Source organism: Orussus abietinus, unplaced genomic scaffold (assembly GCF_000612105.2).
Source record: "Orussus abietinus isolate OABI.00-Male unplaced genomic scaffold, Oabi_2.0 scaffold16, whole genome shotgun sequence".
NCBI lineage: Eukaryota > Metazoa > Arthropoda > Insecta > Hymenoptera > Orussidae > Orussus > Orussus abietinus.
Window position 1 is genome coordinate 1,533,691 of NW_019394714.1, and position 16,263 is coordinate 1,549,953.

General features: G+C 38.5%; 5 protein-coding genes across 10 annotated transcripts; 2 read left to right on the forward strand and 3 right to left on the reverse strand.

Annotated features, from left to right (window-relative positions):
- Positions 1 to 86: 86 nt before the first annotated feature.
- LOC105696856 (THAP domain-containing protein 1) lies at positions 87 to 2,357 on the reverse strand. Of its 2 annotated transcripts, none has more exons than XM_012419642.2 (4): positions 2,273 to 2,357; positions 1,143 to 1,320; positions 1,005 to 1,079; positions 87 to 886 (listed from the first exon to the last, which is right to left on the reverse strand). In XM_012419642.2, exons 1-4 carry the CDS (start codon positions 2,282 to 2,284, stop codon positions 816 to 818), a joined length of 336 nt encoding a protein of 111 aa, XP_012275065.1. In that variant the 5' UTR covers positions 2,285 to 2,357; the 3' UTR covers positions 87 to 815. The 2 variants fall into 2 exon arrangements, with proteins under 2 accessions (XP_012275065.1, XP_012275064.1); XM_012419641.2 differs by lacking the exon at positions 2,273 to 2,357 and adding an exon at positions 1,416 to 1,692.
- Positions 1,930 to 5,583, forward strand: LOC105696853 (F-box only protein 21). Its single transcript, XM_023433101.1, has 9 exons — positions 1,930 to 2,231; positions 2,723 to 2,995; positions 3,079 to 3,514; positions 3,592 to 3,722; positions 3,803 to 3,956; positions 4,014 to 4,223; positions 4,334 to 4,420; positions 4,572 to 4,800; positions 4,897 to 5,583. Exons 1-9 carry the CDS (start codon positions 2,062 to 2,064, stop codon positions 5,058 to 5,060), a joined length of 1,854 nt encoding a protein of 617 aa, XP_023288869.1. The 5' UTR covers positions 1,930 to 2,061; the 3' UTR covers positions 5,061 to 5,583.
- A 159-nt stretch (positions 5,584 to 5,742) lies between these two features.
- LOC105696855 (CUE domain-containing protein 1) lies at positions 5,743 to 8,551 on the reverse strand. 3 transcript variants are annotated; one of them, XR_001103756.2, is made up of 5 exons: positions 8,337 to 8,551; positions 7,887 to 8,271; positions 7,120 to 7,218; positions 6,756 to 7,041; positions 5,743 to 6,279 (listed from the first exon to the last, which is right to left on the reverse strand). XR_001103756.2 is itself a non-coding variant. In XM_012419640.2 (4 exons), exons 1-4 carry the CDS (start codon positions 8,439 to 8,441, stop codon positions 6,905 to 6,907), a joined length of 726 nt encoding a protein of 241 aa, XP_012275063.1. In that variant the 5' UTR covers positions 8,442 to 8,551; the 3' UTR covers positions 5,743 to 6,904. The 3 variants fall into 3 exon arrangements, 1 of the variants encoding a protein (XP_012275063.1); XR_001103755.2 differs by having other exon boundaries at positions 6,551 to 7,041; XM_012419640.2 differs by having other exon boundaries at positions 5,743 to 7,041.
- Positions 8,552 to 8,796: 245 nt separating this feature from the next.
- Positions 8,797 to 10,752, forward strand: LOC105696858 (zinc finger C4H2 domain-containing protein). Of its 2 annotated transcripts, none has more exons than XM_012419644.2 (5): positions 8,797 to 9,120; positions 9,219 to 9,390; positions 9,462 to 9,643; positions 9,746 to 9,964; positions 10,199 to 10,752. In XM_012419644.2, exons 1-5 carry the CDS (start codon positions 9,065 to 9,067, stop codon positions 10,326 to 10,328), a joined length of 759 nt encoding a protein of 252 aa, XP_012275067.1. In that variant the 5' UTR covers positions 8,797 to 9,064; the 3' UTR covers positions 10,329 to 10,752. The 2 variants fall into 2 exon arrangements, with proteins under 2 accessions (XP_012275067.1, XP_012275068.1); XM_012419645.2 differs by having other exon boundaries at positions 8,798 to 9,120; positions 9,761 to 9,964.
- Positions 10,165 to 16,150, reverse strand: LOC105696857. 2 transcript variants are annotated; one of them, XM_012419643.2, is made up of 16 exons: positions 15,967 to 16,150; positions 15,420 to 15,685; positions 15,125 to 15,335; positions 14,723 to 15,039; positions 14,432 to 14,641; positions 14,166 to 14,345; positions 13,965 to 14,079; positions 13,672 to 13,874; positions 13,201 to 13,555; positions 13,002 to 13,116; positions 12,236 to 12,335; positions 11,550 to 12,082; positions 11,277 to 11,457; positions 11,003 to 11,181; positions 10,866 to 10,929; positions 10,165 to 10,302 (listed from the first exon to the last, which is right to left on the reverse strand). In XM_012419643.2, exons 1-16 carry the CDS (start codon positions 16,021 to 16,023, stop codon positions 10,287 to 10,289), a joined length of 3,102 nt encoding a protein of 1,033 aa, XP_012275066.1. In that variant the 5' UTR covers positions 16,024 to 16,150; the 3' UTR covers positions 10,165 to 10,286. The 2 variants fall into 2 exon arrangements, with proteins under 2 accessions (XP_012275066.1, XP_023288870.1); XM_023433102.1 differs by having other exon boundaries at positions 14,432 to 15,039.
- Positions 16,151 to 16,263: the final 113 nt, after the last annotated feature.

Consider the following 16,263-nt stretch of genomic DNA (forward strand, 5'->3'; position numbering starts at 1 on the left):
TCACTTCCGCCGCGATTCCGATTGGTTCCTCATCCTTGACGCCTTGACACACCGTCCTCTATGTGACATCCGATGCGCTCCGTGGGATTTTGGGTGGAACGTGGAATATGATGAATACGATCATATCGTAACTCTTACCAGGGGTTACCGACCGTCGAGGCGCCCCCACGACTCGTAGGTTTGTTACAAGTTTTTCTGTTTACAGAAATCAACTGAAATAAAGTAATCTACGGAAGAAGAATGTGATACCCCACCTGAGACATTTTAACGAGTTGTTAAGAATTTATTTTAAGTCTACATTCGAATTTGACAAAAGTAATAAAAGGAAAAGTCGAGGTGTTAATGCGTTAATGCTTCTTTATGTATTTTCATATGATAAATTAATTCTTTATGTTACACAGTTATAGATTTTAGACACGTGAAAGTATAAAATCGTTACAAAATTTTTCATAACTTTCGGGTAGTCCTATTGTACTTTAAAGTTTGGCTGTGTTTGTCTCATGCAGAAAAAGATTTGAAGCGAAACTTAATGCGTTGACCGATATGTTACCCGAACCCGAGTAACTCTTGAACGGTTAAAATTTCTTATGGCAGTCAACATGTTAAATTTTGTAAACGAAGCATGCTCAAGATTATCCATAGATTTACTGTAATTTTTTAAATAAGTTACCAATTGTTTGGCATATTGTATATGCTTATTCTTCCTTCGTAGTCTAGCTTGAAGAGTTTTGACTTTCCTTCGTAATCTATTTTCTCGAGCTGACATTGTTGCTGCGGTGTAAGTTGTTTGTACTTGAACATGGTGCATCGTTTTATCAGGGTATTCTACTATTTCCGAGTCTGAATTTCCTACTGCCCTGTCGACTTTCATTTTTAATTTGCTTTGCTAGAAATAAATTAAGAACTCTTCAATTTGAAAAAAAGAAGTGTCCTATTATGATTCACAAAAAATGTGCCTACTTTATAATTAAGTTTTGTTAAAAAATTGATGAATGCATACTTACCACTGATAAACACGTAGTACCAGTTAATGCTTTTCTTAATATCGAAGGTGACGTAGCAGTTCCAATGGGCATATTCTGTGAATATTCAGTCGATCATATCCAATTATTTAATTCCCAAAATATATCATACACACTTACTTCCTTTTCGAAGACAGTGGGTACGGCATCTTCTGTCAGATACGTTCGCCCATTCTCTTTCCGAATATACTCTGGGAGAAAATGCTTGCTGCAAATTCGATGATAATATTTTACACTGTGCAAGTTTGGGATCGCTTCCAGCCATTTCTTTAATACCGCTGGTTTGTTTACTCTGAGTCTAAATACAAAAACACGGTAGGTTAAGAAAGCGTACATTGATTTATTTTTTACCTCGCTATTAATTACATTTAAAAAAAACGAGAATACACTTACGAAAAAAATGATATGTTAGAATTCGGAATCCAAACAGATTTGCATGATTTTACTACACAACAATGTACCATTCTGTCAAACTATCGCATTACCGCAATGTTTTGCACTACCGCCAAAACACCAGCTATCGATAATATTTAACTATATTTAATATTCCTTTTGGGCACAAGCTGTATTTCAGTGAAAACAGTTTCATTACTTTTATTTTATAAAAGAGGTTAAATTTTTAATAAAACTGGACTGTAGGGATCTGTGCAGCTATCTCGGCAACTGTTTTATCGGTGCAGCAAGCCGAGCTGCTGGGCGACCGCGAGAATTTAAATATCACAAGAAATACTGTTATTGATAATTCTTGTAATTTTAATCTAATAATTTTGTACCGATTCTTGAGTAAACTAGACGTTAAGTAAAACAGGTTTATTTTTTTTTTTTTTAATTGGCGATGCAAGATCAAATTCATAGCCACCCGCCATATATCTTACTACACCATCTTGGTTTTAGGCGAACAAACTGCAAAGCACGAAACTTCAACATAACCTATCCGAATGGAACTCTAGAATGCATTTTAATACATTGTCGGCAATTATCAGTAGAGTGTGTATTCTGGCGTACTGTGTGACGTGCGTTTGGTGTCGAAGCTGTCAGAATGGTAGCGGATGTCCAAATAACGTTTTTACCAAATGAAGTGATCGAGTACATCTTGGAAGATAAAAGTATTAATATTTCGGACGTTCTGAATTTCTCCTTGACCTGCAAACAATTTCACAGGATCATATCCAGCAGCAACAAACTTTGGAGGATTAAGTTTTTTCAAAGGTATTCAACGACGGAATTATATTTTTACCATTTATACTCACGAATTGAGTCATTAATAATAATCTCGGTTTATTTATAAAGGTCTAAGTACACGCAATTACTTAAAACGTAGGAGTTCCAGGATCTGTGAAGTTATGACATAACAATGAACATCGGATGCATAGTGCTGTTGCTTTGTGTGATTGTAATTCTTGTATCATAGGTATTTCCGTGTAGTCGAGGTCTATCTTGTTAATCGCGGAAAAAATGGTGTGCAAATGGCTCAACTTTTTATACGTGTTATATGCGTATGAGTGAAAGATATGATAATGTACAAAGTGAATCATTTTAAATTAACCTGTTGACACATAAGCGTATAGATTGTACGAAACATTTATGAGATATCTTATAATGGGAAATTATTTCAAATGGAAAAATAGATTATTGACAATGAATATTTTTACATTGTTCATTTTTTAGTAATTAGTGATATATATATATATTTCATACAGATGGCCACATATCAAAGAAGCCTACGAGGTAGAAGAAAAGCAAGGGTGGAAAGTGCAATCGTGGGTGCAGGAGATACAAAGCAGTGTACAAAGCAGGAAAAAGCTATTGGAACATCTGGAGATGATGTCTGCTAAATATTATAAAAAGCATGAACTTTCACACTCTGAATTTAAGGATTTAGATCCACTATTCCGTTCTGAACAAGGAGCCCATCCTCTGGCGTATCACTTCCTTGTGGATGAATTAATTGCTTTGATTCAGCGTCCAGTCAGGTAAGCGTGTTAAAATTATCACTTTTAATCAAGCATCAGTTCATTTGGAGTAAAGCAATTTACTATTTTTGGATACATTACAGAAGCAGTAATTTAACGCACAAGTATTATGCATACAAGGTTGTGCGATATCTGCGCCAAAATTATTTATCCGATGAATGGCTGAGATTCGTTCAGTTACCTCCCAGGCAACAAATTCTAGAATATGGTGCCACGTTAGTAGCTCAATGGAGTCAACCAGAGAGGCGTGTGTCATACCCGCGTATATCGAGTATGTTGGATGAGATTGCAAAACAAACCAAGAATTTATTGCGCATACAAGTACCTGGACATTCTATTTTTAAAACCCCGCCCGATGTCCTGAAATTATGGAAGACCACGAATATTGATGATAACCAATGGTCCGTTCGGGAGACAAGGGAAATTATGAGAGCATTATGTGAAGTCATGTTCAAACAGTTGGGCTTTTACGGAAATACGGAAATGTATTATTCGTCGGAGAACTCCTTAATTGATCGAGTAAGGTGTACAATTAATAGTCACCTGTTTTTATCAATAATTCTCACAATCTTATTAAGTACTCTTCTAAACATTAGACATTAGAACTCAGACGTGGAGTTCCTGTAACACTGGCAATTGTCTTTGAAAGTGTTGCTCGAAGACTTGGGGTACGCTGCGAGCCAACATCCTTCCCTTCGCACTTTTTACTGAGATGGAAGGAAAAATAGTAAGGGGACAGTTTCATAAAATTTATTTCCCTGTCGCTATTGATCCCAGAGAATTATTTTAGAATGCTTAATTTTGTAGCACTCCTCCTGAATCGGAAAGGTCTGAGAACTTTTACATCGATGTGTTCAACGGTGGTCAATTTATAACAAAGAACAATTGTCCACGCATCAGCGGTTCGGCTAGTTGTCCCGTTGAGAAATCAACGAAACATTCAGCAGCAACCGCTGTTGAGGTATGTTAATTTTTCTCCATGTTGAATGTTGTAAAAATGTCGATTTGCACAATTCAGGTGGTGGAACGAATAGCGAATAACCTAGAAGCTGCTGGTCGACAACGTACATATTTGAACGGCAGAGCTGCAAGGCTGCGCTCGGTTTTGGAACTTTTGCACTTGGTTAAACCACGAGACAACAATACGATATTGGACTTGGCACGCTTTTACATGCTACATCAAATGGACTTAACCGACTTAATTAAGGTTCTGAACAATATACAGGAGGTACTGATAAATGCTAAACCAAATACCCTTTGGTGGAAATCTCGAATTTATGAAACCTAAGTGAAAAATGAGACATCACTAATTCTACATACAATTTTTAATGTTACCAGTATCAAGATTTGGGAACACGCAATCAAGCTAATCATCTTCTACAAATGCTGCAAGACTATGACACTCATATCAAAGTTGTGCAAGAAGTATGTACGACTTTGCCTGCTCTCTTGTACTATGATTAACAGTATCGACAAGGACAATAATTTTCAGTACTTTATAGAAATTTGTTTTTAATTAATTATTCTTTATGTACGATCGAACGGTGTGTAGTAGTGACAGATTTTCAATCCACAGGAAGATGTAACGCCTAAAACCAGGATTCCTGAGGTGAAGTTTGCTATAGGACTGATAATGAAACATCGGATGTATGGTTACTTGTGTGTGATAACTGGATGGGACCCATACTGCGCAGCTTCTCCAGAATGGATCACTGAAATGGCAGTAGCAGAATTATCTGGTGGGGTCCAGCAACCGTACTACACTGTATTTACTGAAGACGGTTCATCGCGTTATGCTGCTCAAGGTCTGTACAGCAGGGACTACGAAGTAATCCGGATTGAAGTTAGACATGTAAGTGTGATCGATGAGAGTATAATGATTTTTTTTTCTATCTGAACAGAAAATCTGGAAATGGCTCAAACACCTGCATGGGTGAATCACTATGAAATCGGTAGATACTTCTGCAAATTCCTTGGCACTCACTATGTGCCCAACGAAGAAAAGTCCAAGGAGTATCCAGAAGATGCTGAAGTACGGAATCGCCTTCTTGAAGTTTACCAGTAACACGTGGCTGTACTTTACTTATCGACCCGAGGTGAAGTAATAACTAACGTTAAAATAAATAGATGAGAATATCATACTACTCAACATTCCCGGGAACCCATTTCCGGTGTAAAATTTGTACGGATCCTTCAATTCTTCACTGGCTTAACGTGGACATTAACCGTTCGTATTAACCGTCATGTTAATAGTATTTTAGTACACAATTTTTGTTGAATTTAGTTGTGACGGTTCAATTTTGAGAGACATACCAGAGCGAAGTGTGTATATTTCTGAACAAAATAGGATAGTTTCTTCGCACTGTATTGAGCCCATTTAGATGGTCATATATTTTTGGATGGAGGTTAGGAAGTGTATCCATTACTCCGAAAAAAACCTTTTTAGTATTCCCTCTACGGTTGCTATAATTGCGTACTTCTATGTTAGTGTGAACAATACGCGATGCAATATTTATTATTACATTAATTATCTCCTGTGTAATGTACAGAAAGGAACACCGAGAAAAATATAATATGATCCCACTTAATGCAAGATTTACAATATCGTTTGAGCAATTGTTGGCTTTGCCGTACTTCTTCAAACATTCTTAACATCTGTGTACAATTAAACAAGCTTCACCGGTTGACCTAAAATTCCAGTTTGTTTAACGGTCTTTATTCTAACTTAATGACCAACCAAATAATTAACACGCAGCTCCCATCACGTTTGCGGTGCTAAATTTTTAGAGCTACAATAATTTTAATTTTATCCGTAAGAAATTTAGGGCTTTTAATGCACTCTAACTTATCGCTAATCTAGGAACATGGCTCATGGACCTCAAGAAGTGGATGCAAAGGCATCTGTAAAAACTAAATATAACTTTTTATTTAAACTTGCTTGAATTACATTGCCGAATGCTAACTTAACTGAACATATTTAGCAATCTAGTGAGATTCCGAGATAACGGAATACCAATCACAGTAAGGAATTAATTACCCAAAATGAGTACGATATATTATCACTGGCATTAATAGAATTATTAACCAATGTATTCTAAGAACATAAGATATTATTTTATTAAAGGAAAATAGACTCCAGACCGTTGGTTATACCGTTGTAAATTACAAAGCTGTTTTACTATTATCTTGCAGTTTCCTCTTCAAAACAATGTCCATTCATTTCCTGCAATGTGTAGTCCCCTTTGACTCGTCACAAATGTTACCTTTTCTATCCCTCAAGTGCTCTACAAAGTAATAATCTTTTTTTTAACGAAACGTTAGACCTCCCAAGTCTTCTTTGTAACAACTTAATTTTACGATTATTTAAAATCTATAAAAACTATCCCTGATTATTTTTTTCCACGAGCCTTTGCTCTGAAGAAGGAAAGGTTTGCCTGTATCAGCCATAGTATTTGATATATGCAGATACTCTTACATGACTTTGGATAATATCAGTTGCTAAACGCCTGTGTATTGTATAATTATATATATGTAGCCCTGCAAGTAATTACTTACTATCCGATTGCATGAAAGGAATCCAATCGAACATGTACTTCATTACATTAAATTAGCATAACTTGGACTCTTAACAAAAATGATGAATAGTCTAAGGAAACGTATTTGTTAGAATAAATTATATAAAGCATATTGCATTTTTCTCAAAACTTTTTATATGCTCTAACGATTGAATACTTCTAAATATGGCAACATCAAACCATACCGACTGTCCTCCATTGCGTCGTAGACAAAATGACTTTAATCTAGAGTGTTTATAGCTGCAACAGATTCCTGTCGTTAACACCCGTAACTGTTAATCGATGAGTCACATTGGAATATGTTTAAAATTGACTTTGTTGGGGCAGCACTGAATTAAGACTGAGATCTTGTCGAGTCTTCGGGATCTAAGAGGTCGTCGCAGGATGCTGTCGGAGGCAAGAGGTGACGTCCATTTTTCTTCTTACTACGAGTGAACACCTTCGTCAGCTGGGCAAATTTCCGGCGCGACACTGAAATTGTTACACCCTACTCAAAATCTGACAATCCTTCTATCAGCACTCTTGTTAACGTATACCACTATGGAATACCTTTCCCCATGTTTTTCAATCTCTCTTTAAACAAGTCTTCGTCGTCGTGGGTGATCGAATCTCCACCGTTCTCGAGTTCAGCTCGCTGCACCTTTGCATCTGCGATACAGAAAGTAAAAAAATATGTATGTGGCGAGAATTTTACTTACTTTCCTGATAATGCGCCTAGCTGTGTACTACCAGCCGACCTTTCGCAGGAATGAATGATTGCCCCTAATTATGGATTATCGGTCGTACTTCGGCATCCGGCGATTTGCGCTTTATCGTAGAGTACTGGTTGAGCTTCCATTCTCAACGTTTAATTCAATATAATATTTTTATCACAGATCGACTTTATAAAAATCGTCACATTTAATAGAAAACCTTAACTTACCTTAACCTCTCCATGAATAATTGTATATACTCTTTGAAGCTGCTTATACGTGTTTCTTAAATGTACAATTTTCACAAACTTCGTAAGCTAAATAATTTAATAGCCAGAATAGATGTCAACTTAAAAAGACCGTTTTCTTTATGGATATGTACTGAATTTTATTCCGAACATAAAAAATCAACAAAGTCAACAGAATATAACAGAGCAAATAATAATTAAATTATTAAACGTAGTTTTCTTCTTGTCTTGACAATACTGATAAATTGCCTTCTCGGTCTAATCTAACCGAATTATATCACAGATGGTTTTAACTTTTGCAGTCTTCTATTTGAGATTATTATTGCACCTTACTCTACTTCCGGATAACCCTGAAATTAAGAAACAAGTGCATTACCATTCTCCAGTGTCAATAAAAAGTCCTCGTTCCATCGCAACTCTGCCATGAATTCTTCATTTTGAAGAAACATAACGATCCTTTCGTCATCGAGCCTCGTATTCTCGGAAGCGACCAAGGCTTGTATGCTATCGGATTCTTCGGTCAATTGTTGAGGAAGCCTTAGGAAATTATCAGGTAATGGTCCCAACAGCGGTGGTTGCCACTTGTGGATACTTTTCAGTGAATCGCTGTTGTCCTCCTTTCCTGGTCTCGAGATCACCTTTGGCGGTTCCTCGTTTTGCTCCAGTTCGCCTCTAATTTTCTCGTTCTCGTTATCCGTACTCATCGTAAGTAGCTGATCGATCGTCGTGTCTACTGCTCCTTGGTTCGATCGCAAAACCGCCTGTATAACAAAATCGACAGTGCATAAGTCATGTACTAAACCGAACACATTGATTGAAAATTTACCTCGATAACGTCGTCGTCCATCTGTGGAAACATGTTTTTAAAATCTGCCATTGCCTGATAGAATTCCAAGGTGGTCTGTTGCTGTTGCTCCGTTGCCGATGCCATGATGTAACGTTTAATGTCCGGTTAAATGTCCCCGATGACAGTCAACGATCTCGAATCTCGACGGCAATAACCTGCCACCCTCGACGGCGACCCGTGCACCAGACGACCAATTTTCAAGTGGCTGTGCCGATGAATTCGAACGTGACTAGATGTGCACACCTCGTGACAAATCTGGAACCACCTACCTAATCATGAAACGGCGCCATCACAGACTAGGGTCGGAACTACGACCCCAGTTGTTCCACTTTTTCCTCGAGAAATAACCTCTAGTTCACGCCTGAATTCATCGGCAAAATGTCCATTACATGATGCTTATTCTTGATATTTTTCAGTCTACGGTGATTGCAATTCTCGTAGTGGGAGGCACGGCTGAAAGAACAAGCTTCGGAATTGGTAGAAAAAAATATGTATAGATTTGCTGTTTACAATAGATGAGGAGTAGTCGATAGTTAATAGTGGCATTCCTTTCATCTGTTCTCTGGATGTATCCGGAGATCGACGACGTTGTGTCTCGGAAAATTGTTCCCCCGAACTCGACTTCAGTTTTACTTGTGCCTAAAACAAGATACGTATAAGTTTATTCGGTTTTCTATATTAGAAAACAAAAGAATAACTGGCTAATTATGTCTTCCGAAGCCACGTTAATTTTTGCAAAGCTGGAAGCTTTAAAAGATATCAGGTTTGTTTCGCGTTTTTAAATATAAAACAAAATCATTACTTTTTTTAGGCTTTAAAAATACTGCAACATACTGTATTATATGTTGCGTCTTTCCATAGATCAAAAACAGTGCAGTTAGAAAAAATGAGGCAAAGAATTGTGCATGAAATAGAACAAACCGAGCAGGAGGAAAAATGTTTGACGGAGTACAAACAAGAAATGGAGTTACTCATGCAAGAAAAAATGGCCCATGTAGAGGAGTTAAGGCAAATTCATGCCGACATCAATGCCGTAAGCCCAACAACTTGTTTACTAGTTGATACCAATGGATTTTAGATGAATGATTTAATGTGCCATTTTAGATGGAGGCAGTGATAAAGCAAGCGGAAGATGCAAGGAATAGAGCTCGAGACAATGCAAAATTAATTCATAACAATGATTATCAGCCACTAAAACACGATATCGATCGAATGCGTAGAGAATATTTAGGATTGGAAAGACTGCCAGAATTATATGAAACAGATGCTGATCTCTTTTCTCCCGAGTAAGTATCGAAGTGTTCATTTCTAATGGAATAGCAAACAGATGGTATAAAAAAGTAGCGCTTTTTTAATGGAAAATGAGGGAGCGGTTATTTATCGTGTAGACGGTTTGTTTGCAGTTACTTTGAGCGCCCCGTGCAGAAAGCCGAATGGAGAATAGAGGCACGGAGCGACGACTTGTTGCCACCATTGGGTTTGCATTCTCATCCAGGACATCCCGGTAGTTCCACACCTTTTCTCGCACCCCAACCTCTTCAAGGACCTAGTAAGCCAGAACCAAGACCGTTACCTCCAGCTCCTGGTCCACCTACATCGGCATTCAGGTATGTCTACATGAAAATATACACCAGAGATTGGTAGATTAAATAAGTGAATGTTATCATTAACCATTCTTTGAGCATTTGCATTTATTTATTTAAATAATGGTGAAAATGAAAAGATACTGATTTAAGAATAGTAAATGCATGGAGCATGTATTCTACAATGCTGCACGATGCACCCTAGTTTTAAAACTCCCTACATCCCAGATGTCACAGGTTCCGCATTCCTTTTTGCAGGCAACAGCCACCTCCGATGAAGTCTTGTCTATCGTGTCACCAGCAGATTCACCGAAACGCGCCTATATGTCCTCTCTGCAAAGCTAAATCACGTTCCCGTAACCCTAAAAAACCAAAGAAGAAAGAATAGTCGAAATTTTAATATCTTATTCTGTCTATGCGTTTACATAATGGTGTTATTAGATTAAGCTGATTCTATGTGTCAAAACACCGTATGTGCTTCAACGTATCTTATAACCTTTCACTCCTTACGGCAGAGTGACATTCTATGGGAGATTCCAGTGACACCTAAATATGTTTATGAAGCACAATCTATAATAGTCATGTTTCTTATTTTATTTGTGGAATATATTTAGACAATTGTCGGGGAACTTCGCAAAATGTGGTGTCCAATATATAATAGGTGAACACCCCAAGTCCCACTGAATATACGAGAAACTGAGTACACTGTAATGGTTACTTTTTATTTAACAACCAGGAACCAGAAAGTATATGGTTCGCATTACTTGTAACGATGCATTTATAATTCCAAAAATAAAAATAATGAGTACTAACTCGTAAGTTTTTAACCTGAGTCCTGAATTTCAATGGCTTTTCGGTAATGCAATTTGCTTATTAATTGGCAGTGTTTTAATGAATCTTAATTTTGAATATGTTTGAATCTTACTTGCTAGTTCCGCTCTTGCCAGTTGCTTGAGATTCGGATGGACATTCAGAGTTTTTGTTCGGACCTGGAAAAAATACTTCGCTTATTAATCGCTTGGGAATAAAAAAGATACCTCATCGGAGGAATTCAATTTCTACCGTGCTTATTGTAATAAAGAGGTGGAGCCCAGATGAAGTCGTTCGGTGTAGAAACGGAATCCGAGAGTGCGGTGGCCGAGCTAGTAGAGGCTACCGAATTATCGAGACCGGATGAAAGTGTAAAAAGTGGAAAATTCGCAGGACATATATTTCTCTTGTAATCGGTAGTGAGATTCTTCCTAAAGAGAAACGAATTAAAAATCATTCATTATTATCCCCATAATTACAGATCTCTGCGGAAGCTACTGAATGCAAGTTTAAGAAAAATACATACCGCAGTTTGGCAATGCAACTAATTTCTGGCAAAGGGGGCAGATGTATCGAGCCTAAAAATTGTTCGAACTCGTTTATCTTACTGTCGGAACTGTCGACATTGACATCGGTCGACGAAGCCGGTGACGAGAGACGTCGCGATGCCAGGTGTCTAGAGACAACTTTGTTGCTACCAAGGGCTACTGCAAGGAAATTATAAATGCACTTGTTCACTGAATTGTACTAAATTTGATGTACACATTGTAACAATTTTTCAGTATTCACGTTGTCTTACCATTTGGCACTGTAAGATCGTTTGGCCTGGAATTGTCTGCTTCGTTGGCAAGTTTTGACAGGGAAGACGTATCAGTAAAATCCTTGTCACAGTCCACAGAATTGGAACGAGTGGTAGGTTCGGACCTCGTCCTTTGCACAGCAGGCGTTGACGTCTGAATTGTGTCTCGCTGACACACGGTAGGTTGAACGGCATGGGTAGGCATTATTCTACTATCACATGTTGGTTGGGATTGACAAAGTCGAGACACGAAGGACGATCGGCAACGATTTGGGAGATTCTGCGTGGAAGTGGGAGAGTTATTCTCCAAATGCTTCTGGGAGTATCCTTGAGAAGAGTTGCCACTGTCCAGGGTTGCGGAGCAATGCAACGGGCTGGAGCTGTAATGTTGCAAACCGCCCAAGGAGTTTTGCACGTCTCGTAGCTCCTTGACGTGATGTGGACAGCATAACGGGGTCCAGGACATGTTTGGATCGTGCATCTTGAATAGATGAAGAAGCACGATTTCATCTTCCAAGCTGTCCCGCCCCCTGCTATATTAAAAACGCCACTCAGTGAAATTAACCTTTAAATTAACGACACATGGTAAGTTAGATTCTTAAATAAGTCCTAATAATTGAGTATTAAATAATCGATACTGACCGTCGCAAGTGACGTTACGGAAATCGATAGTGAACTGCACATACCTACAACGATCCACAGTTGCATGACCTTCTTCTAACTTCGGTCGCTGCTTGCTCTGCACCCATGGCACCAGTGCCTCTGCGACCTCCACATCATTTTCCCCTGATAATCATAAAAATCATTGTCAATGGACGATAGATCCCAAAATTAATTCTAGTGACCTAATAGAATAAAAGATAAAATGCTCGTTGAAGTAAATGCCCAACCGTCAAGCAGAAGTCATCGGTGTACAGTGCTCGATGGCTCGTGATATTTTATTTCCGTTTCACGAGAATGTGCACAGTGGGTTTAATATTGACTAATACTTTTAAAGGATGTTGTGATTTTTATACAAGATACTTGGGAATGCGATCAACGGTTTCTTATTGAATTTCGGCCTTGACGATTTTCAAGAATAATTTGATGTAGTCTGGGATCTCAGGAAAGGATGTTAGATCGAGCCGCTCTCTCTTAGGAACATGTTGGGTAGTGATTTGGAGCATCAAATATTAAACTCTCCTTCACGCACTCGCCCTCCTGTGTTTCGTTGGTAGGTTTTTCATTTTCTTCCTTACTTAATGAATGTTCTTCCCATTTGCGGAGATGTTCATTACTTAGACACGGAGCTCTATTGGAACTTGCACCTAACCCAAACGATGAACAGAGTGAATTGAGCCGTCCTTTTATTGTAAAACTCTGACCTTTCTGACTTTCTCAGCAAAAAAAGATCGCTTCCCTTTTCTCCCTTCCGTTTAATTATTTCTTTTAATTTATACCGCTCCTCATTACCTGACATTGTTTCGTCGTCCACGTCGTTTTCATCATTAGAATTGTCGTCCAATATTGTTACGTTGGGGTCGTTTTGATCACAGTCATCCAAATAAATGTCGTGTTCACTGAGTTCCTGGGAGAAAGTCCATTATAAATAACGGATAACGTAACTTAAATATAAATATTGTACCCGTTGTGTGGACAAACGTTTACTTACTCCGCTGTCACTGCTGTTACTACTCGAAGAGACGTTTAATGGCTGTTGATTGAGCATTGTTGGTGATAAAGGAGACGGTGAGGGTGAGAAGACATTTAATATTTGGCGGTCTCCAGATGATCCGTCATTAATAGAGTGACTGACCGGAGATGGTAATTCTGCAGATGCATTGTCGCTGGCACGCTGATGTTTTACATTGGTCTTGGAGGATACGGAAGAAAGAGTCGAAGATGAACCGATTGGGCGAATGTCTGCAAGATCGCCCAACTCGCACAACGGTGACAATTGTCCTGCATTGGCAGCGATGTTCCCATTTCCACTACTGTTGCCAGAAGAGAGCAAATTTTGCGTGGATCTATTTAAATCACAGTTAATAAAATTTTAAAAAGCAAGGATTCAAGGTTTCTGCCAATTTTTAGATAAAGAACCCGATGAATCAATTTTTTAATGGAGCATTATGACAATATTAACCTTGTCGGACTGGCATTAACCGTTGGATATGTATCAACGGATCGGGCAGAATTGCAACCCAGGGTTGGATCCCCTCCACCCAGAGATTGTTGCTGTTGTATATTCAGACTTGGAATGTTCCCTGATGATGGATTGCACATACCAGCCCCGTTTGACACCCTCGTGGCAGTTACAGCGTTGCGAGATATTTCAATCGCCAGTCTCTGCCATGTAAATATTTTAGGTTAACGCCATCATTGACAATTGTCAGACTATCTATTAATTAATTAAAATCATTATCTCTTATATATCACCTCTTTCAACTCATTAATTTGAGTTGCATACTGATTCTGGACAGTCACCAATTGACTTATGTACCACTGCTGATCTCTGCACCGTTGATAAAATGTTGGTGGCCGTACCTGGAATCTGTCCTCTACATGATTATTTCACGAACTTTAAGGACTTGTAATTTAAAATCTATTTGAATATTTCGTGTTAAGGAGGAAGCTTACCGCAATATTAGTGTGTCCAGCTCAGTATTTAAATACCCTTCGGTAGCTAGTAAATCTAGCCGAAAGAACCTATTATAACCCCAGCATTCACCAATTTCAAAATCCGAAGCAAACTCACGTACGATATTTTTACTAGTGTCACGTGATCCTTGATGTATCATTTCCACTCTATATTCGTATCTATATGAAAGATTAAAGCCTTGAAGAAATTGTATACAGGGCTTCCATTTTGTTTCTCATCTCCATGGATTAAATAAAATACGTACTTTGATGTCTCTGGTAATCCAGCACTGAGTTCCAGGAAGACTGATAAATAATTACCACGCACTACACCATTTCCATCCGGATAAACTTTTAGTCTCCAGCATAAACCATTTACATGTAAAGGTGCTGAATACACTGGATCTGCTTTGAGTTGAAGTTGTGTAAAATTTTGCATTGCAAAAGTAGCACTATCGTAACCTGGGACTATCTCACTGTGATTACAAAAATAATATTGTATGATTGAATACTGGTTCAGGATTAAAATGAAGTTTTCAGCACCATTCATTATGTACCTGTGAAAATCCGCAGGCACAGGGGCAGTGACGAAACTTGTCATGGGTTTCTTGCGAACTTGGTGTATCATGCGCGATAATTCACCGCTTTTAACAATAAGTTCCGAACGAGTGCACGAACGCAACTGGTGATCAACCTCTTGCAGCAATGCCTCCAACTGTTCCGTCTCCAAAGTCAAGGAGTTCTTTTGGCCCATCAGAGTTAATAACTTAGCTTTTAGTTGCGAATCGAGGCGGGCTATCATCAGTTCTACGGCATTCCTAATTTCTCGTACCCTCTCGTCCTTAGCTGCCCGTACTGACTCGACGTTACGTTCCTAGAACGAAGGATGGTATTAAGTATTGGTTAAAATTAATTGCTTATGGAAATTTAGTTTTTTTGTATGGAGTATGTGAATGTACCACTTCCTGCACCAGACTAATGAGCTCCATGAGGCGACGTTTTAGCTGGCCAACTTCAGTTTTTATCTGACTAACATGTTGATCGTACACTTCTTCAAGAGGTTTAAACGTGTGACCAGAATGCGTGCCTCCCCACAAGGCACACTGATGGCATATACAGCGCCGGCATGTCCAACAATATACTGACAATTTCTCATGATGAACGGTGCACCTTTGAAAACGATATAAATTTTTTTAACTATCCAAAAATATGCCTTTTTAGGTACAATCCACCCAAGTAATTAATATTTAACACCTGTCTCTCGTAGAGTCATCTTGGCGGGAATTGGATACACCCACAGCTTGCAGAGTATCGAGTTGCTGAGTAACTTCTTCGACCCATCGACAATTGACTAATTCATGAAGATGAAGCGAAGCACGGCAATGTGGGCACTGAGATCGTTGTTCGGTTAGCCATCTCCTGATGCAGACGTAGCAACAAAGTTTGCTACAGTGAGGACATAGATGCGCATCTTGCAGCTTTTCCATGCAGATAAAGCACCGAAATACCTCGGCCAATGTCTGTTAAAAAAAAATAATTTCAGTGTACCACAAAAGTGTGCATTAATTGTATTTTTATAAATGCTGACAATTGTGCAAACACAGCTGTTCCATTAAGGGAAGTTAAATAGAAAAGTTAAAGAGCAATTACAATGGAACCCCATGTTTTCTGTTAAAATGTTGGTCTCCTCGTGGACAGTGCTAGATCCTATTCTATCAGCAAATGTGAAACACAAAACACTATTAAATTCGAAAAACTGTTAAATTTAAAAGTCCTGTTACAGAAAAATAAATGACCTAACCTCGACGCTGTGTTCATCGTTGGTCTTTGTGGGGATAGCTGGTTCTCGACTTGCCATCGTTTCTTTACTCGTTGTCCATAAAAACTTTTTATTTCGCTAATTACTTTTGCCGACTATTTGACAATTGAAATAATCCAACCCACATCTTAACGATACATTTTAAACACTTGGCAACTTCAAGCCGCACGCCTCGAATCATGGAATATCGAACCATGATGGAAGAAGAGTGGGTTAATGATATCGATCCGATATTTCGCAGGTCAAGCGTAGTTCACGTTATGCTCCGTCAGAACGCGC